A 22,032-nucleotide genomic window follows, 5' to 3' on the forward strand; every position below is an offset into this window, starting at 1 on the left:
CAAAGTACTGGAGTTTCAGCTTCAGCATCAGCCCTTCCAAAAAACACCCAGAGCTGATCTTCTTTAGAATGGACTGGTTGGATCTCCTTGCAGTCCAAGGGACTCTCAAGAGTCTTCTCCAACACCACAGTTCAAAAGCATCAATTCTTCAGAGCTCAGCTTTCTTCACAGTCCAACTCTCGCATCCATACATGACCACAGGAAAAACCATAGCCTTGACTGGATGGACCTTGGTTGGTAATGTCTCTGCTTTTGAATATGCCATCTAGGTTCTAGGTCATAACTTTCCTTCCAAGGAGTAAGTGTCTTAATTTCATGGCTGCAGTCACCATCTGCAGTGATTTTGGAGCCCAGAAAAATAAAGTCTGACACTGTTTCCACTGTTTCCCCATCTATTTCCCATCAAGTGATGGGACCAGATGCCATGATCTTCATTTTCTGAATGTTGAGCTTTAAGCCAACTTTTTCACTCTCCTCTTTCATTTTCATCAAGAGGCTCTTTAGTTCCTCTTCACTTTCTGCCATAAGGGTGGTGTCATCTACATATCTGAGGTTATTGATATTTATCCCGGCAATCTTGATTCCAGCTTGTACTTCCTCCAGCCCAGCGTTTCTCATGATGTACTCTGCATAGAAGTTAAATAAGCAGGGTGACAATATACAGCCTTGATGTACTCCTTTTCCTATTTGGAACCAGTCTGTTGTTCCATGTCCAGTTCTAACTGTTGCTTCCTGACCTGCATATAGGTTTCTCAAGAGGCAGGTCAGGTGGTCTGGTATTCCCATCTCTTTCAGAATTTTCCACAGTTTATTGTGATCCACACAGTCAAAGTCTTTGGCATAGTCAATAAAGCAGAAATAGATGTTTTTCTGGAACTCTTGCTTTTTTGATCCAGCGGATGTTGGCAATTTGATCTTTGGTTCCTCTGCCTTTTCTAAAACCAGCTTGAACATCTGGAAGTTCACCGTTCACGTATTGCTGAAGCCTGGCTTGGAGAATTTTGAGCATTACTTTACTAGCGTGTGAGATGAGTGCAATTGTGCAGTAGTTTGAGCATTCTTTGGCATTGCCTTTCTTTGGGATTGGAATGAAAACTGACCTTTTCCAATCCTGGGGCCACTGCTGAGTTTTCCAAATTTGCTGGCATGTTGGGTGCAGCACTTTCACAGCATCATCTTTCAGGATTTGAAATAGCTCAACTGGAATTCCGTCACCTCCACTAGCTTTGTTCATAGTGATGCTTTCTAAGGCCCACTTGACTTCACTTAACACGGCAGTTAAAGGCAGTCAAAAATCGTAGTTTATCATCAGCCCTCCACATACACATTTCTACCCCTGGCATCATGGTTTGGAAAGCACTGTTGTTTAGTCACTGAGTTGTGTACAACTGCATCGTCGTGGACTGTAGCCCACCAGGCTCCTCTGTCCATGGGATTTCCCATGCAAGAACACGAGTGGGCTGCCATTTCCTTTCAGTATTTACTATTGAAAAGATCCACCGATAAGTGGGCCCACACAGTTCAAATCTGTACTGTTCAAGGGTCAGCTGTAGTGTAGAGTTGTGAGAAGAACCAAGGATCATTGGCTGGGAGTCTGGGATCTAAAAACCTGGATGAGTGATGGAGTCATTCATAGAGCTAGGGAAGATGTGGAGTAGGGGGAGAAAAATGGACAGCTGGTGGGGAGATGTAGACTGGCTCTGATTTGAGCAGGCAGTGGCGTTTGAGACAGTCATTTAGTTAATTGGGTATTTGATGGGTTACTGTACGTTGATAAATGTAAGAACTTGGGAAATGATAGCATAAGGTAAGAGTCTAGAGATCTATATTTTGCTGCAAAATGCTGGGAAGAACCCAAATTGCATGCCCAAGATATTTGGGAAACTGAATTGCTTACACAAAAGGCCCTATGGGAACTGTGTCATTTTATTTAGAAGCTAATTGACTATCATTTTCTCACTAAACCCCTACACATCCGGTGAGGTAAGGCTCTCTGAAGACGTCTGCTGAAGCGTGTGTTTTACTTCCTGACATGGTTTCTGACAGTGTAGAGGAAATAATCATCTGGCTTCTTTTTTTTTCTTTTTTTTAATCATCTGGCTTCTTTAAGAAAGTTGTTCATATTATTCATCTAGAGACTGTGATCCTGAAGGAAGGAACTACAGGGAAGATGAAGCCTTAAAACAATATGAGTCCTTTTTAGAAATAGTTTTATAGCTATTCAAGAAAAATGAAGTAATACAAGAGAAAATATGTAAACTTAGTATTTCAAACTAATGAAAGAGTTCAAGTTAGCATAAAAGTAAGACATTTGGAAGCATTTTCTTTTCAGGACAGCAGGAGTTAAAGAGCCAGTTGACGGGGTAATCAAAATAGCTGAGTGTAAGCTGAAACAGAGAACGTAGGCCACTGAATGATGAGAGGATGCCCATAACTTCTCCTTTCTCAAGGGACCACTGAGGCTGGGAGGGGCACAGGTTCCTGAGCATCCTTGTCACTGAGTTCTGTGTGTGTGTGTGTGTGAGCGCACGCACGAACACACACTGGGAGGGACACAGGTTCCTGAGCATCCTTGTCACTGAGGGCTGTGTGTGTGATTGTTCTGTGAGGGACACAGGTTCCTGAGCATCCTTGTCACTGAGTGTGTGTGTGTGTGTGCGCGCGTGCACACACACGTGCTTAAATGGAACTTGATTCCAGAAATTGTCATGGCTCACCTTCAGCTCTGGTCCATGCAATACTTATTTCCTTCTACCTCCTTTCTTCATTCCCTGAGGTAGATTATATTTTTTAAAGATGACCACACAAGAGATCCCTTCCGTCATCTTCCAAAACCTTGCTTTGTAGAGTCTAATTCCCTTCTTACAGATTTGTATGTCACTTATAACCACTAGAATGACAGTATGTAAAAATGTGTTGACTTCGGTGGCTCAGTCAGAAAACGCAATGAAAAGAAAGAGAAGTCCCACCTTGGTCTCTAGAACATTCATGCCAGATCACTGTGCCTCCATGGAAGCAGTCTGACTTCCCTGAGGCTGCCACTCCATGAGGCAGCCTGAACGAGACTAGCCTGTGTTGGAAAACCACTTGGAGAAGCCCTGGAACTACATGAAGAGAAGTGCCCAGCCACCCTCAGCTGCTCCAACGCCACCAAACCCCCCGTCTCTGTCCATCTGCATGAGATCTCCAAGCCAGAACTGCCCAACGGAGTCCTTCCTGACACCCTGGCCAAACAACCATGGGAGATAATACAGTAGTTATTGTTTCAAGCCATTAAGTTTTGGGGGGATTTGTCACATAGTATTAGTAACAAGCAGATTTTGGCATCTGAGAAAAGGAAAAACCAAATAAAAATGAATTTAAACCATATGGCACTGGTTGGAAGGACCTTGAAGTTTAGATTCACAAGCACATAAATTGAAAGGACCTAGAGGAAGATGCTCATGGAAGCTTAAAAGGGCCTTGGGGAGAGTGTTAGAAAATAAAGCATTTCAAGGATGCTCTTGGTGAGAGCTAAAAGAGGGAAATGCCATTGGAAGCAGGAGTGAAAAGGGGACCCTTGTTATGTACTGATGGAAAGTTGGCATAGCTGATGCCGTGGTACTAATAACATGGAAAGTAGGAAATGTACCTAATCCACTGGTGATCTAGCTGAAGAGACGTGTAGGTAGAATGTGAAAAGTTACTTCTGGTTTCTTGCTGCCTATGACAAAACATGAGAGAGGAGAGATGAACTAAAAGGTCAGCAGTTACATATAAGGAGCCAGGACTAGTTTTTATTTCCACCCTCTCCCAGATGACAACTAATTTTTACACTATGGAGAGGCTTCCGTGCAAAATAAAATCCAGGGTAGAACACTGTAAGACCCTTGCTTAGGACCTCAGAAAGACTTAAGGCAGGGCTTTTAGACCTTTTCAGACAGATAAAAGACCCCTTTTTCTGAGGGTTTGACTTTTGGGTGCTCTTCATTAAACCATAGTTAAGAATATCAGGGGTGTTGTTCCCAAGCAATCACACAATGGACCCTTGCTAATAGCATGGGTTTTATAAGTTCAGTTCAGTCACTTAGTCGTGTCCAACTCTACGACCCCATGGACTCCAGCACACCAGGCTTCCATGTCCATCACCAGCTCCCGAAGCCTACTCAAATTCCTGTCCATTGCATCGGTGATGTCATCCTCTGTCATCCCCTTCTCCTCCCACCTTCTATCTTTCCCAGCATCAGGGTCTTTTAAATGAGTTGGTTCTTTGAATCAGATGGCCAAAGTATTGGAGTTTCAGCTTCAGCATCAGTCCTTCCAGTGAATATTCAGGACTGACCTCCTTTAGGATGGACTGGTTGGATCTCCTTGCAGTCCAAGGGGCTCTCAAGAGTCTTCTCCAACACCACAGTTCAAAAGCATCCATTCTTCGGTGCTCAGCTTTCTTTATAGCCCAACTCTGACATCCATACATGACTACTGGAAAAACCATAGCTTTGACTAGACGGACCTTTGTTGGCAAAGTAATGTCTCTGCTTTTTAATATGCTGTCTAGGTTGGTCATAACTTTGCCAAGGAGAAAGTGTCTTTTAATTTCATGGCTGCAGTCTCCATCTGCAGTGATTTTGGAGCCCCCAAAAATAAAGTCACTGTTTCCATTGTTTCCCCATGTATTTGCCATGAAGTGATGGGACTGGATGCCATGATCTTAGTTTTCTGAATGTTGAGTTTTAAGCCAAATTTTTCACTCTCCTCTTTCACTTTCATCAAGAGGCTCTTTAGTTCTTCCTTGCTTTCTGCCATAAGGGTGGTGTCAGCTGCATATCTGAGGTTATTGATATTTCTCCCAGCAATCTTGATTCCAGCTTGTGATTCATCCCACCTGGCATATCACACGATGTACTCTGCATATAAGTTAAATAAGCAGAGTGACAGTATACAGCCTTTTACATACTCTTTTCCCTATTTGGAACCAGTCTTTTGTTCCATGTCTAGTTCTAACTGTTGCTTCTTGACCTGCATACAGATTTCTTAGGAGGCAGGTCAGTCTGGTATTCCCATCTCTTTAAGAATTTTTCAGTTTATTGTGATCCACACAGTCAAATGGAGTAGTCAATAAAGCAAAAGTAGATGTTTTTTCTGGAACTCTCTTTCTTTCCCCATGATCCAGCAATCCAGCAGATGTTGGCAATTTGATCTCTGGTTTTTCTCCCTTTTCTAAATCCAGCTTGAACATCTGGAAATTGATGGTTCATGTACTGTTGAAGCCTGGCTTGGAGAATTTTGAGCATTACTTTGCTAGTGTGTGAGATGAGTACAATTGTGCAGTAGTTTGAACATTCTTTGGCATTGCCTTTCTTTGGGATTGTAATGAAAGCTGACCTTTTCCAGTCCTGTGGCCTCTGCTGAGTTTTCCAGATTTGCTGGTATATTGACTGCAGTACTTTCACAGCATCATCTTTTAGGATTTGAAATAGCTCAACTGGAATTCTATCGCCTTCACTAGCTTTGTTCGTAGTAATGCTTCCTAAGGCCCACTTGACTTCCCATTCCAGGATGTCTGGCTCTAGCTGACTGATCACACCATCGTGGTTATCTGGGTTATGAAGATGTTTTTTGTACAGTTCTTCTGTGTATTCTTGCCACCTCTTCTTAATATCTTCTGCTTCTGTTAGGTCCATACCATTTCTGTCCTTTATTGTGCTCATTTTTGCATGAAATGTTCCCTTGGTATCTCTAATTTTCTTGAAGAGATCTCTAGTCTTTCCCATTCTGTTGTTTTCTTCTATTGCTTTGAACTGATCACTGAGGAAGGCTTTCTTATATCTCCTTACTATTCTTTGGAACTCTGCATTCAAATGGGCATATTTTTCCTTTTCTCCTTTGCCTTTAGCTTCTCTTCTTTTCACAGCTATTTGTAAGGCCTCGTCAGACAACCATTTTGCCTTTTTCCATTTCTTTTTCTTGGGGATGGTCTTGATCACTGCCTCTTGTACAATGTTACAAACCTCTGCCCATAGTTCTTCAGGCACTCTATCAGATCTAGGCCCTTAAATCTATTTCTCACTTCCACTGTATAATCATAAGGGATTTGATTTAGGTCACACTGAATGGTCTAGTGCTTTTCCCTGCTTTCTTCAATTTAAGTCTGAATTTGGCAATAAGGAGTTCATGATCTGAGCCACAGTCAGCTTCCAGTCTTGTTTTTGCTGACTGTATAGACCTTTTCCATCTTTGGCTGAAAAGAATATAATCAATCTGATTTTGGTATTGACCATCAGGTGATGTCCATGTGTAGAGTCTTCTCTTGTGTTGTTGGAAGTGGGTGTTTGCTATGACCAGTGTGTTCTCTTGGCAAAACTGTTAACCTTTGACCTGCTTTGTTTTGTACTCCAAGGCCAAATTTGCCTGTTACTCCAGGTATCTCTTGACTTCCTACTTTTGCATTCCAGTCCCCTCTCATAGGACTTTGTAAACTGATCCATAAAAAAACTATAAGATTTTTCTTTAAAGAATTGTATCAGCTTAGACTGAAAGAGACAGTACAAAAATGAAAACAAGTTTTTGTACTCCTGAAACCTTATGGGCAGGCAGTAAGCAGAGAAACCACTCAGCTATAAACAGGCTACTTTTTTATGAAAAAGGAAGGCTAACTCAGAAGGTAGAAACAAGAACACAAAAGGCAGAGCCAAAAGCCACGGAGAACAACCAGCAGAAAGTAGGACTGAGCCTTAATCAAGGAATTTACAAGATGTCCCTAGCTGGATGTCAGAACTGCTATGGACCAGAGACTACCTCAAGCTTTCCAGTTTCCCCTTTTCTCAAAGTGTGTCTCTACTGTAGTTTTGCTTCAATTCAGTTCAGTTGCTCAGTCGTGTCCGACTCTTTATGACCCCATGGACTACAACACGAAAGGCTTCCCTATCCATCACCAACTCTCAGAGCTTACTCAAACTCATGTCCATTGAGTTGGTGATGCCATCCAACCATCTCATCCTCTGTTGTTCCCTTCTCCTCCTGCCCTCAATCTTTCCCAGCATAAGGGTCTTTTCAAATAAGTCAGTTCTTCCCATCAGGTGGCCAAAGGATTGGAGTTTCAGCTTCAGCATCAGTCCTTCCAAAGAATATTCAGGACTGATTTCCTTTAGGGTGGACTGGTTGGATCTCCTTGCAGTCCAAGGGACTTTCAAGAGTCTTCTCCAACACAACAGTTCAAATGCATCAATTCTTCAGCACTCAGCTTTCTTTAAAGTCCAACTCTCACATGTATACATGACCACTGGAAAAACCATAGCTTTGACTATGCTTCCCCATCCCAACATTCTATGTTGTGTAAGGCAGGTGGGAAAGGGGGCGATAATTACCTATTGGTTGTCCACAGGCCTTTGGATTTAAAAGAATGATCTCAATGTGCTACATCTGATGAACCAACACTGAGGAGCCTTTAGATGATGAGATCTGGGGCTTCAAGCCCAACCCTGAAGTCGTAAGGGGATGAGACTTTTGTCGTTACTTGGGAGCAGGTGAATGCATTTTGAAGGTGGAAGAGATGGATCGTGGCTACAGGGCAGACTGTGGCCAATGGTTTTCCAAAACGGGTGGCAACAACATTGCTCCTGTTCTTCTAGAAACTTTTAAAAACCCATTAAGAAAGACATGGAATCTAATTTCCCTCTTGATTATGGGCTAGGTTTGTGACTTTCCTGTAATCAGTGGAAAGCCATGGAAGTGCTACTTCATGACAATTGAGGCTAGGTCAGAAAAGACTCCAGTGTTCTTGCCTGGAGAATCCCAGGGACAGGGGAGCCTAGTGGGCTGCCGTCTATGGGGTCACACAGAGTCGGACACGACTGAAGCGACTACGCAGCAGCAGAAAAGACTATGAAACTTCCAGTTTCTTTGCAGGAATGCCTGTGGTGGAGATCTGACCCACCAGGTAAGTACTATGGCTGCTGTGAGGTCACCATGCTGTGAGGAAGCACAAACTAGCCTGTGTGGAGATGCTCTGAGGTTGGAGGGGGAGAGATGCCCTCTCCACTCCAGGCTGCTCCAGGGACCTGTTTCAGCTCAAACTATCATGTGACTGCAACTGCATGAGCAACCCCCAACCAGAAACATTCAGGTGAACCTTCTCAAATTCCCGACCCACAGTAGCTGTGAGGAATATTAAGATGATGATTTCTATTTTAAGCCATCACCGCTTGGAGAGGATAAAATGTTGTGGTACACCCCTCAACTCTAATGTGATATTTCCTTTTATTTTATGTGTCTTTAGTGTTCTTTTGTGAGAATGCATGCTTCATTTGTATGTATTATACTGTGCAACAGGTTTCACTGTTGCTCTTTCTCCCTTTCAGCATTGTTAAAACCCATGTGTGGGCGTCGGCTCCCAGCTGAAGGTAAGTAGGCCATAGGGTGAATGCACCACATCTTACTTACCTAGTCTTCTAGTCACGAACCACTAGTCGCCTCCAGTCCCCACACCAGAAACAGAGTTGTCATAGACATGCTGGGAAAAGTCCCCATACAGACCCCTGTGAAAGCATCTTGGGCAACATACCCAGGAGTGGGGATGCTGGGTCAGAGGGCATATGTGCACTTATTCTAACCAATACTGCCAGACTGCTCTCAGCCCTCTGCAACAGTCTACTCTAGTACAGCAGTGAGGACTAAAACAAATAAGATGTTCATTTGCTGGCCCAATTTCTACATTTTATTTATTTCCCAGTGAGTCTGCTGGGAAAATAAGATCATGGCATCTGGTCCCATCATTTCATGGCAAATAGATGGGGAAACAGTGGAAACAGTGGCAGACTTTATTCTTTTGGGCTCCAAAATCACTGCAGATGGTGACTGCAGCCATGAAATTAAAAGACACTTGCTCCTTGGAAGAAAAGTTATGACCAACCTAGACAGCATATTAAAAAGCAGAGACATTACTTTGCCAACAAAGGTCCGTCTAGACAAAGCTATGGTTTTTCCTGTAGTCACATATGGATGTGAGAGTTGGACTTTAAAGAAAGCTGAGTGCTGAAGAATTGATGCTTTTGAACTGTGGTGTTGGAGAAGACTCTTGAGAGTCCCTTGGACTGCAAGAAGATCTAACCAGTCAATCCTTAAGGAAATCAGTCCTGAATATTCATTGGAAGGACTGATGCTAAGGCTGAAACTCCAGTCCTTTGGCCCCCTGATGCGAAGAACTCACTCATTTGAAAAGAACCTGATGGTGGGAAAGATTGAGGGCGGGAGGAGAAGGGGACAACAGAGAATGAGATGGTTGGATGGCATCACTGGCTTGATGGACATGAGTTTGAGTAAAATCCAGGAGTTGGTGATGGACAGGGAGGCCTGGTGTGCTGCAGTCCACGGGGTCGCAAAGAGTCAGACACGACTGAGAGACTGAACCGAACTGAACCGAGTCTGCTGGAGGGTGTGTTTTGTTCTTGTTCTTGTTTGTTTGGCTGCACCAAGGGGCATGGGGGATCTTAGTTCCATGCGGGATCTTAGCTCCCTGAGCAGGGATCAAACCCATGCCCCTATGGTGGAAATGTTGAGTCTTAACTGCTAGACCACCAAGGAAGACCCTGGAGAGTTTGTTTCCCCAAATACCCATGTGGCTCACTTCCGTCGCTTGGGTCTTACATCAGTGTCACCTAACCAGCTTAGAGCAAACACCACTGCTGCATCCCATCGTTTTCCATCTGTCTTCACCTCTTGTGCTTTTCTTCAGAGTTCTTACAATTGGAGTGTATGTGGTTACTGTCTTTCTCTCCCTAGAAGAATGGTGTTGGGGGCGTTATAGGTGATCAGTCAAAATTTGCTAAGAATTCATTAACTCGAGCTTGATTTCACCAAGTGCCTTTCTAAGGTGTCTTCCCAGTTCCTCGACCCTCCACCTCCACACCACCCTCAATCAGAGGAGAGAGTACTGGGGGCTCTGAATGACCCCATCTTCTCCTGCCTCCACTCTGGACTCACCAAGTACAGGGTTAAGGGCACCCGGAAGTCCTATGAGCCCTTGGGACTGTTCTTTCTGGGGGTGGAAGTGTGGTCTGGCAGGGTTTCAGGTACCACCGGTCTCCTGAGAGTTTGTGGGGAGTTTTGCTCACTCCCATCTTCTTGCTGAATAGATGAATGGAATCGTCAGGTCCTGGTCTCAGGTCTCACTTAAGGATCCTCAGACAGACAAGGGACGAATATTTAGGAAAAAAGGCAGTCCATAAAAAGTGAACAGTTTAGCACTGTACTGTCTGATACGATGACAACTTGCTACATGGGGCAAATTAAATGCAAATTAATTAAAATGAAAAATTCAGTTTGCCAGTCATATTAGCTGAACTTGAAGTGCTCCAAAGTCACACACAACCAGTGCAGAAGTTTCCACCATCCCAGCAAGTTCTACTGGATGGTCCTGGAGAAAGAAACCGGTCTCATCCACGCTTGCTCTGAAAATGCAAACCTGCCCCTAGGGCTCTTCATGGAATCTCTGCCTTCCTTCCTCAAGCTCAAAACGGTCAGGATTTTGTTCCATCTTTAAAACCACGAGTACGTTTATGATTTGGCAAGACAGAAGGCCCCTTTTCTGCCAGCAGGACGCTTCTCACTCAGTGTGTTGTGTAAAACATAACACACAGTCACACTGAGATAGCATGTATTGTCATATAGTGAGCAGTTTTTGAGAATGAGCAAGTTTTATGTTTTATTTAAACTTGACATGCCATATTAATTTTCCCTCTTCTGAGGGCCAGGATGAAGTATTGAGAAGTCACTTTTTCCCCGTTGGTTGTCACTACGTCTTTGAATTCCCAAGTTGTGTGTTCAAAGGGAAATTTAGTACGTTTGTTGCTACCGACCCTGGATGATCATGAAACATCTGTTTCCAATTTAAAATTATGAAATAAGAACTGAGGGGAAAAGTCAAATGTTATAAATTTATTTGGGACATCTATTGCCACCTCTTTGGAAGCCTTTGAAAATTCAAGCAGAAATCAATACACATCCATCTTTTTTTTTACTTTCAATAAATAATATCTTTGAGTATATGCATATTATAGATATATTTATGAGTCATTTAGCAGAGTTTGTAAGGTTTATACTGCATTAATTCCAACACAGCTCTTTCCAGGTTGATAGGGTGCAAATGAGGTAAGAATTAAGGCAAACCTAAAAGGCATGCAAATGTCATACATTTATATTCACTGATAATACAAGCTCTTGTGTGTGGACCATACAGAGGAGTCAAGATCTCCTCAGTGTGTCTGTCTAGTACTATTTTACAGGAGAATGGTGACACAGCTTAAAATTCAGTTACATTACCATGGGGGTCTCAGTGCTACTAACATTATGTAATCAAGGAGACACAAGCATTAGCAAAACATGAACAAGAAATCATAGAACTCTTTGCAGCACATTTCTGCCCAGGCTTTGGAGGAGGAAGGTTTTTTATGAAATGATATTACACATATCACATTGTGGCAGGTTGTCTGTTTTAGAATATATGTTTTTTAAAATTCATTAGCAAATGACATTCTCATGCACACAAGTGTTTCAAACACAAGAAGCAAGTCCATTTATAGGTAGTCCAAGCAATATCTGTGTGTGTGTGTGTGTGTGTGTTAATAGCTGCAGACTGAATGGAACATTGATACTCTTGTGCAGTCCATAGCATTGACCTCCGCTCATTTCTGAATGTCGCACTGCAGAAGTAGTACAATGGAAGGGTCGCTCTTGGCAGCTTCTTTGAATTCATCCAGTGTAATCTGGTCATCTTTGTTCTTATCCATCTTGCTGAAAATCTTGTCTACTCGTTGCTCGGGCGTGAGGCCATCCTCATTCATTTTCATCATGATCACTGTGCCCACCATTTTGTAGATAGCCTTGGGAAGACAAGAAATAGATCATAAAGTTCACCTCGGATGGGGTAAAGAATTTAAATTTACTTCAAAGGACTCCTTAAACGCTTTTAAATAAGAGAGTGGTGTAATCAAATCGGTGTGAGTCTCATGACTAACGGGATAGAGAAGAATTTCATGACTCCTAATTTTTCGGGCTGGAGGAAGTGAGTGAAAAGAGTTGTGGTGAGACCAAGAATGACGAAAATGATGAGCTCAGTTTGGAAACTTCTGAGTTTGAGGTCAGATGGTAATCAACAAGCTCTACTCCTTGGAGATCTAGGAAAAGATGAAGTGGTCCCAGATGAAATGGACCGTAATCTGATCCTAACTGATAAGGGACTTACAATCTGTCAAGAAAGCAAGCGAGGGGCACCAGTAAAATTAAGCCCTGAAAGAAGTTAGCTGAGAGGGATCTGCGAGTCAGGGACTATCTTCATGAGTGAAAGAACAGAGTAAGATGATTCCATTTTCCATTAAACTGCACACATGTAATTCTCAAAATGGAAATGAAAGGTAGAAACGAGTTTCATTCTTAGGAAAGTGCCTTAAAATGCTCATCTACACAAAGACTTGTAGGTAAACATATAGCAGCATTTTCAATAATAGCCCTGAAGTGAAACAGCACAAATACTCAACTGGCAAAGAGATAAATAAAATACGATGCATCTGTACAATTGAATATGATTTTAGCAACAGAAAGGAATGAAATACTGACAGATGCTACAACATAGATAAATGTCCAAAAAAGTGCCAGATATAAAAGGCCAAACGTATATTGTAAGATTCCATTTATATAAATGTTCAGTGAGACAAATCCATAAAGAAAGTAGAAGGGTAGTTTTCAAAATCTGGGGATACCCATGGGCATAAGGTATCCTATTGGGAGAATAAAAATGTTCTACAATTGGATTATGATGATGGCGAGATAACCTAGACCTTAAAGGGTAAAGAAGATTTGGATGGGCCCAGAGCCCTGAAGGAAAAGGTGAAAAGCCCAGGTGGAAAGCATGGTAGAGGCCGAAGTGGCCAGTGGTGAGTGTTCAAGGGTGAGCAGCCCTGGATGGACAGTGAGGCTGCAGGGGACATGCAAGCGAATGGATGTCAGCTGGATAGCCGGATCTGTGTGCACAGCTGTGCGTGGCATGGAGGAACCTCTCTATAAAGACTTTTGACCAAATGAATGAGCAGCTCCTGAAGTACAGAGATGCTGTAAAGGCTGTATCAGTTACTGATACCTTGGTTCTGAAAAGGTGACTCAGCAAAAAGGAACCTGGAGGCAGGAAGGGGTGCCAGGGTGCAAGTGCAGAGGGCTAGAAGCTGGAGAAACTACTGGAGAAGGAGATAGGGAGCCACGTGCAGAGGGAGTATGAAGAAGGGGCACGGCTGATTAGAAGGAAAGAAACTGAGAGTCGAGGTGGATATTTCCAAGGGGGACAGAGCCTTGACAGTGAACTGCCATGTACTGAGCATTTCCTACATGACAGGAAGTCTTGTTTAGTCGCTCAGTTGTGTCCAACTCTTTGTGATCCCCTGGACTGTAGCGCACCAGGCTCCTCTGTCCATGGGATTTCCCAGGCAAGAATACTGGAGTGGGTTGCCATTTCCTTCTCCAGCAGATCTTCCCGACCCTGGGACTGAACCTGTGTCTCCTGCCTGGGCGGGCAGATTCTTTACCACCGAGTCACCAGGGAAGCCTGAGAGAAAGTGTGCCAGGTGCTTAATCATTACCACAGTCTTGAAGGGTAGGTTCATTATCATTTTTTCATAAAGACATTGATGGTTTGGTGCTCAATGCCCTATAGCCAACTCCATGCCTGAACCTTACTGGGTCTCCCAGTTTACTTGGGAAGGGAAGTGGGTACTAAAGGTAGAGAAGGGACTAAAGATGCTGGTGCAGGTGGGGTAAGTGGAAGGCAGGGCTCCAGAGGTCAGAGCTGACTGAGCTGGGAAGCGGCCCCAGAGGGAGGAGAGTCAGCATAGCAGAGAGGGCATCTGGGTCACTTGGGTTTTGGCTACTGTTTCTCGCCATCACCCCTTAGCTTTGCTTTGGGGATCTACACCTCTGCTTCCCCCCCACCCCAAATCTCAGCCCTGTGGTCTGGGCATGGCCTTGCCCCAGCTCCAGGATGAGACACTTGGTCCTGCCTTCCCTCTTTGGGTCACCTTGTCAGCGCAGAGGTGGACACACAAGCTAAGACAGTGAGTGAAGAGGCATGACTCATTCATCAGCGGGTGAGTGCTCAGCAGGCTCCCACACTGCTCTAGGCTGGAGGGATACAGCAGTGAGAGAGTATGGCCCTCTCTGTACACGTAGCTTGTGTTCTATTGTATCAGATAATTTAGGGCAGTGATAAAATCTATGACCAAAAAAAAAAAAAAATGTTGGTAAGGGATTAGATGGCCCAGGGGTAGGGGGATGTGAGTTCAGGGAGGAAGGCCTGCCAAGATGTTGAGATGAAGGCGCAACCCTGAGAGGAATGAGGGGACCTGGGGGGCGGTCCTGGGCAGAGGGAGAGGATATCAAGGCCCTGATGTGAGGCTGTGTGTTCCAGGAAAACCAAGGCTCAGGTATCTCACACTCGGTGTGTAAGGAGTGGTGTTGAAGACTGAGGTTGCAGCAGTGGGCAGGGGGTCCTGGGACATTTGCACAGGCAACTGAGGAAGATGCTTGTTTACGTGGAATGATGGGAAACTGGGGACCATGAGCAGCATCTTGTGCCCACCGTGGGGAAGCTGGCTTGAAGAAGACAGTGGCGTCCAGCAGGGCGGAGCTAAGCCAAGGGCTAGAGAAGCTGGGTCCTGATACCATCCTTCTCACCCTCTAGGCTTATGTTGGTGGAAGATCTCACAGTGAGAGCATGGCTGGTTGAAATGTGGTTGACAGTCAGAACCCAGCAGCTTGGAGCTGAGACATTATCCAGCATGGAGGCAGGGGACAGGACAGAGGATTCAAGGCCTGCCAGGGCTCCTGGTGGGGAAGCAGGGGACCTGCCATAGGCCTGTGCCCAGGGAGGCTCTTCCCAAGGTCTGCGTTTCTGCCTGCAGCAGCCCAGGCCCTGAGAACACCCGGGGGCCTCACCTCGATGATCTCTAGCATCTCCACTCGGGTGATCTTGCCGTCCCCGTCCAGGTCGTACATGTTGAAAGCCCAGTTCAGCTTCTGCTCAAAGCTGCCCCTGGAGGTGATGGACAGCGCGCAGATGAACTCTCGGAAATCGATGGTGCCATCCCCGTTCTTGTCGAAGGTGCGGAAGGCGTGCTGGGCAAACTTGGAGGCATCCCCGTATGGGAAGAACTACAGGGCAGAACACACAAGGTCACCTGTCAGGAGGGGAAGAATCGCAGGCCCCAAAGTGAAAGCCCAGTGGCACACGCTGGCCCGGGGCTCTCCCAGCCCTCCCAGGGGGCGAGGGGGTCAGGCTTGCCCGTGTGGACCGGGTTTGGCCCAACACTCAAGGCTAAGGACGGGCACAAGGAAGCGGTCTCCCCATGCGTCCTCACTCCCAGGCTCCTCGCTCTTGCCTGAGGGTGAGGCTGGAGACACTGGGCTTTGAGGTTGGTGGGACCTGGATCAGGGCTGCTAGAATTCCTCCTCTGTGGCCTTTCTTGTCATTCTCCCTCGAGGTCTAGGACGGGGCAGCCAGCTGACTTCTCTCCTGCACAGGGCAGTATGACCTGGACTCCCACATTTCTCCGGGTGTCATCATCCAGGCTCACTGCCCGTGGGGCCTGAGCAAGGTGGCCCTGACCTCCCGCCAGTGGCTCCCGGTCCCTAGCCCACCAAGGTCCCCCTGGGTGTTGGGCCAGCATCCAACTCCTTTTTCTAGAAACTTTTCTTTTGCGGGGCATTTAAGACCCACTAAAAATAGAACATGACTGGGCTTATTTCTGAGAGACATAAAGAGGTGTCTTCTCAGAGCCAGCAGGGTGCTGCAGGAGACAGGAGAGGGACGCAGGAGGAGGAGGGGGTGCAGACCCCAAAGTGGGAAGACCACGGAGACCGTGGCCATGGCCCTGGGCTTGGACACACATCTGGGCCTGCCACACACAGCAGGGAGCTCTGATGCCTGACCCTCTGCCCTAGCAAAGCTAAAGGACATCCTCCATATACGTATGTAAGTATATGTAGGGCTGATTCTCTTTGCTGTACAGTAGAAACTAACACAACATTGTAAAGCAACTATACTCTGATAAAAATATTAAAAAAAAAAAAAAAAAAGGAAAAGACATTCTCTCCAGGTGGAGCACAGGAAACTAGCAAGCAAACCTCGTCCCATCCCTGAACAAAAACAAACCACGTGCTGTTTTAAACCAGAGAAGGTGCATTCGTGTTTCTGGATGAAGAATTCCACTAAATACAAAGTCCAAAGCAGATTCCTAAGGATGCCATGGCATTCATATTCTGGCGTGGGTGCTGCCACTTGCTAAGTGGGTCAGGCTGGCCACACACAGATGGCTGGCATCATGCCCTCTCTGACTGCGTCCTCTTTCTCACTGTACGTCCTGACCTGGGACCCGCTAAGCCCTGCTACCCACTGACCCTTCACTGCACATTGAATGGTAGGAAATCTCCCTCCAGAAACAAAAGACAAGCATTTCATGTAAGGGGCGAATACAGGAGGCCCAGGGATGAGACAAGCATTCCTGGGGGCAGGGGTGGGGAGATCTGGTTTCAACTTGCAGACGCCAGTATCTGATCAGGTGCTTGCTCTTGTTGTGTAAGAAGCTACCCCTAAACCTGGTGGCATGAAACAGTATCAATCATTTTATTAATCTTGGGAAATAAAAACTTGACCATCTCTTCTTTTCTAATCTAACAACTCATTCTGTAACTATGAGCCTCCTATATTCTGAACTGTTCATTATTTGTAACACTTATAACACCACATGGTGGGGGAGGAGTTGGGGGGTTGTTCTATTTTTTTCTCCTCACAACAACCAATTTTCTGTATCCCAGCTGGGTGTCCTACAGGTCAATTCACTTCTGATCCTAATGGCCTGGAGTTACTGGGGTGTCCTGCAATGCAGGAGACCCCAGTTTGATTCCTGGGTCAGGAAGATCTGCTGGAGAAGGGATAGGCTACCCACTCCAGTATTCTTGGGCTTCCTTGATGGCTCAGCTGGTAAAGAATCTGCCTCCAATGAGGGAGACCTGGGTTCGATCCCTGGGTTGGGAAGATCTCCTGGAGAAGGGATAGGCTATCCACTCCAGTATTCTGGTCTGGAGAATCCCATGGACTGCATAGTCCATGGAGTCGCAAAGAGCCAGACACAACTGAGCAACTTCACTTCACCACTTTGTTATAAAGGATACAATCCAACGGAGGAGATGCATAGAGTAATAAAAGGGATGCATGGAGCTCCCAGTACGGGTTGCCCCACTCTCCCAGCCCTTGAATGTTTTCATCAGCCTGGAAGTTCCTGGAACCCCATAGTTAATGGCAGTTTCATTATGCAAGCATGATCGATCAAATCATTGGCCATTGATGATTGAACTCAATCTCCAGACACCCTGTCTCCACTGGAGGTCTGGCTTGGGGCTGGAAGTTCCAGTTCTCTAATCTGCCCCTTGTCTTTCTGGGACCAGCCGCCCCCTCAACAATCCTGCCTCACTCATCTTATTAACATACACTCATCTTATTAACATACACTCATCTTATTAACATACAATAGACACTAAAGAAGGAAATGGCAACCCACTCCAGTATTCTTCCCAGGAAAATCCCATGGACAGAGCAGCCTGGCAGGCTACAGTCCATGGGGCTGCAAAGAGTTGGACATGACTGAACATGCATGCGGACACTGATCACTCCAGAGATTCCAAGAGTCTTAGAAACTTCTGTACCAGGAACCAAGGACTAAGACCAAATATATTTATTTCTTATTCTAAGTATCATATGTGCCCTCTGCCTGGGTGGTCTTCCTCTCTCTCTAAGGGGGTGCTGTTTGCTAATGTGTCGTCTGTGTTCAGGGGTCTTGAGCAGAGCCTGTACCTGAGAAATACAATAACCTAAAAACAGAGCAGACTGAGCCCCTGGTAGATTCCAAGGTCTCCCTGGGGACTTTTATCCATCAGTCTTTCTGCACCCAGTGTCAGGAGTCCACTGGGTATAATTTTTTCCATCCCTGTGGGTTTCTGGTGGTGCAGTGCTTTACCCATTTTACATCTCACAGCATCCTTCTAAGTTAAAGGCCTTCTGATATTTTTATCTGAAAATAGCTGGGCATCTTAGGTCAGTGTATTAAAAATTAATTTAGATCTGGAAGGCCTTCAGAAAAAAAAATCGATGGTAAATTTTGAGCTATAAAAGTTGCATGTGCCTTGCTGAAGGTCTGTTTACTGACTTTTAAAGCCAACATGTTTTCTCTGGAGGAACGGAGTGTGTGATGAAGAGCCCTCAGATATCTGGAGTGGTTGTTTCCTTTAGAAAATTCATCTTATCATTTTCTGAGTACTTCAAGTTTTTTGAATCAGGGGAATGATCCTTCTTTTGATGAAATAATTCAACTCTGGATGGGGCATGACAGAAAAAATGAAGCCATACTCCCTTCAGTTTCTGTAGGAAGAAATCAGGGTCTTGAGCTCATATCTACTTCTCTCGGAGGAAAACACTGCCTGAGAAGTACAAGTATCTGGACAGTATTATTGCTTGAAGGGTATTTTTAAATTCAATGTATTTTGCATCAACTCCTGCATTAAATATTGATGTAGAAATAATTTTTGTGTTATTAATAATCCAAATATTTTAATATAATAAAAAACTTGGAAGTTGAAATTTTATATATATATATATATATATATATATAGTTTTATATATTTCACTTGTGTCTTTGTGTGTGCATACTAAGTCACTTCAGTCATGTCCGACTCTTTGCAGCCCACCAGGCTCCTCTGTCCACAGAATTCTCCAGGCAAGAATACTGGAGTGGGTTGCCAAGCCCTCCTCCAGGGGATCCTCACAACCCACAGCTCAAACCGGAGTTTCTTAAGTCTCCTGTATTGCCAGGCAGCTTCTTTACCACTAGTGCTATCTAGGAAGCCCTTAGGTTGCCATAAAAAACTACCAAGGATTGGGTAGCTAGTAAACAACACACATTTATTTCTCATAGTTCTGAAGGCTAGATGTTCAAGATCAAGATGCCAGCATGGTCAGGTACTGGTAAGGGCCTTCCTCTGGGTTGCATTCTGCTGACTGTTTGCTGTGTCCTCACATTCTGGAAGGTGCCAGGACACTCTATGACGTTTCTTTTATAAGAGCACTAATCCTGTTCATGGGGCTTCCTAGGTAGCTCAAATGGTAAAGAATCTGCCTAAAATGTGGGAGACCTGGGTTTGATCCCTGGGTTGGGAAGATCCCCTGGAGAAAGGAATGGCAATCCACTCCAGTACTCTTGCCTGGAGAATTCCATGGACAGAGGAGCCTGGTGGGCTACAGTCCATGGAGTTGCAAAGAATTGGCCACAATTGAGCAACACTTTCACTTTCTTCAATCCTATTCATGAAGGTTCCACCCTCATGACCTAAGCACTTCCCTCCTAATACCATCATTTTGGGTATGAAGTTTCAACATAGGAATTTGGGACACACAGAGTCAGCCCATAGCAACTTGTTTAAAAGGAAATAAGTTTTGTTGTAAAAATTTTCAAAAACTATATTAGATAATCTAATATAGCTAACCTTCAATTAATTTCCATTGTCTCTTTTATGCCCATGTATACACACACAGCTCTACTTTTGGTCAAAATATTTAAATCTAGTGTATCTTGTATTTCCATTAAAAGGAAAGTAAAAAAAAACAAAAAACAAAAAACACCTCATCTGAGAAACAGATTGTTTAGTTTTGTCTGACTAAACAACATTTAGTCACTGGGTTGTGCCTGACTCTTTGAGACTCCATGGACTGTAGCCCACCAGGCTCCTCTGTCCATGGGATTTCCTAGGGAAGAATACTGGAGTGGGTTGCCATTTCCTCCTCCAGGGGATCTTCCCAAACCAGGGATTGAATCTACATCTGCATCTCCTACATTGGGAGGCAGATTCTTTACCACTGAGCCACCTGGGAAGCCAGGGAAGCAGCTGCAAATGGCCAGTTAATAACGCCTGCTTGATGGGAATCCAGGCTCCCAGCCAGGAATTCTTCTGACCCCAGAAGCCGTGTGGTGTGCTTCCCGGAGGCATCCTTTGGGGTTTGGCATCAGTGGGGCAGCCTGTCCTCCTGAGGATACCCAGGAGAAGGCTCCTTTGTGAAGAGCAGGGTTTGGGGTGGAGCAGGGTCTGCTCCAGGTTCGGGCCAGCAGAGCCCTAGGCTTAATTCTGGGGGCGTCTGAGCTGGCCAGTGCCCCAGGCTCCTTGGGCTGGGGGTGAGGCTGCCCCGGAGGCAGTCTTCTCTACAGCCCTCTTTTGTCCTTGCCCCTGTGGAGCCCACAGCCCTTTGGTTCCAACACCTGGGGACTCAGAGCTAGTAACCGAAGGTGGGACCACCAAGTAGCCCCTCTGTCCCTGGGTTCTCTGGGACCCCCAGCTGTGGAGGGCTGAGTGTACTAGGCCAGTTTATACAAGGAATCTGAGCATCTATGGATTTTGGTATTTGAGCCCTAGAATCAATTCCCATGGATGCTGAGGGACCAACTACTGTATAACAAACAAGGTAGAAGGTTAGGGGAAAAAAATGTATCTGCCTGATCTGCCTGGAACAGTCTGATCATAAACTCTGCATTGTACTCTGAACACTCTGCCATCACAAACTCCTGTGGACAAGCTTGAAATGTCAAGGCCTTGGCTCATGGTGCCTGGCTGGCTATGATAGAGGCAGGATTTGAATGCATATCTGTCGGGTCATTTCTGCTACATCTTTCTGTTTCTCTTAATCAGGTATTGTGTGTGTGTGCTCAGTCTCTCAGTTGTGTTCAGGTCTTTGTGATCTCATGGACAGTAGCCCGCCAGGCTCCTGTGTCCATGGGATTTCCCAGGCAAGAATACTGGAGTGGGTTGCCATTTCCTTCTCCAGGTAATCTTCCCAACCCAGGGATGGACCCCACATCTCTTGCATCTCCTTCATTGGCAGGTGGATTCTTTACCACTGAGCCACCTGGGAAGCCCTAACCAAGTATTAGCTGAAGAAATAAAGTTAAATCCACATCTGATGAAAAAAACGAATTTGTTGCATTATGTAATTCTTAGCTTTCATCCTGCTAATACTGTGTATTTATCGCCATCTCCTGGCAGGAAGTATGTACTACATGAAAATCACTACAATGCTCCTGAGGGACATTTTTTATGATTCATTCATTCTTTAATGCAACAAATATTTACTGAGCAGTTACTACATGTCAAGCACTGTGTTGGGTGGTGGCCAAAGTAGAAAAAATATATATTTATAATCATGGGAGACCTAGACACTAATCATACAACTGCTGCTGCTGCTGCTAAGTTGCTTCAGTCGTGTCCGACTCTGTGCGACCCCAGAGACGGCAGCCCACCAGGCTCTGCCATCCATGGGATTCTCCAGGCAAGAACAATGGAGTGGGTTGTCATTGCCTTCTCCATTGTGTGAAAGTGAAAAGTGAAAGTGAAGTCGCTCAGTCGCGTCCGACTCTTTGCGACTCCCTGGACTGCAGCCTACCGGGCTCCTCCATCCATGGGATTTTCTAGGCAAGAGTACTGGAGTGGCTTGCCATTGCCTTCTCCGAATCATACAACTACATAAGTATAAAATTGCACTATGATATGGTAACTCAGTTGGTAAAGAATCCACCTGCAATGCAGGAGACCCCGGTTCAATTCCTGGGTTGGGAAGATCCCTGGAGAAGGAATAGGCTGTCCACTCCAATATTCTTGGGCTTCCCTACTGGCTCAGCTGGTAAAGAATCCACCTGCAATGAGGGAGACCTGGGTTTGAAAGATCCCCTGGAGAAGGAATAGGCTGTCCACTCCAATATTCTTGGGCTTCCCTAGTGGTTCAGCTGGTAAAGAATCCACCTGCAATGAGGGAGACCTGGGTTTGAAAGATCCCCTAGAGGAGGGCACGGCAACCCACTCCAGTATTCTTGCCTGGAGAATCCCATGGACAGAGGAGCCTGGCGGGCTACAGTCCATGGAGTCACAAAGAGTTGGACACGACTCAGCAACTAAGCACAAGTGCATAGAGCCACAAGC

General features: G+C 45.3%; 1 protein-coding gene across 1 annotated transcript in view; it reads right to left on the bottom strand.

The window, feature by feature from the left end:
* Positions 1-10,899: 10,899 nt before the first annotated feature.
* Positions 10,900-22,032, bottom strand: part of VSNL1 (visinin like 1) — a 120,800-nt gene continuing 109,667 nt past the window's right edge. The window contains exons 3-4 of the mRNA XM_019970671.2: positions 14,956-15,171; positions 10,900-11,858 (exon numbers count right to left, since the gene is read on the bottom strand). Coding sequence (XP_019826230.1) covers positions 11,661-11,858; positions 14,956-15,171 — 414 coding nt within the window. The 3' untranslated portion in view covers positions 10,900-11,660. The remainder of the gene's footprint in view (positions 11,859-14,955; positions 15,172-22,032) is intronic.

Source organism: Bos indicus, chromosome 11 (genome assembly GCF_029378745.1).
Source record: "Bos indicus isolate NIAB-ARS_2022 breed Sahiwal x Tharparkar chromosome 11, NIAB-ARS_B.indTharparkar_mat_pri_1.0, whole genome shotgun sequence".
Lineage (NCBI taxonomy): Eukaryota > Metazoa > Chordata > Mammalia > Artiodactyla > Bovidae > Bos > Bos indicus.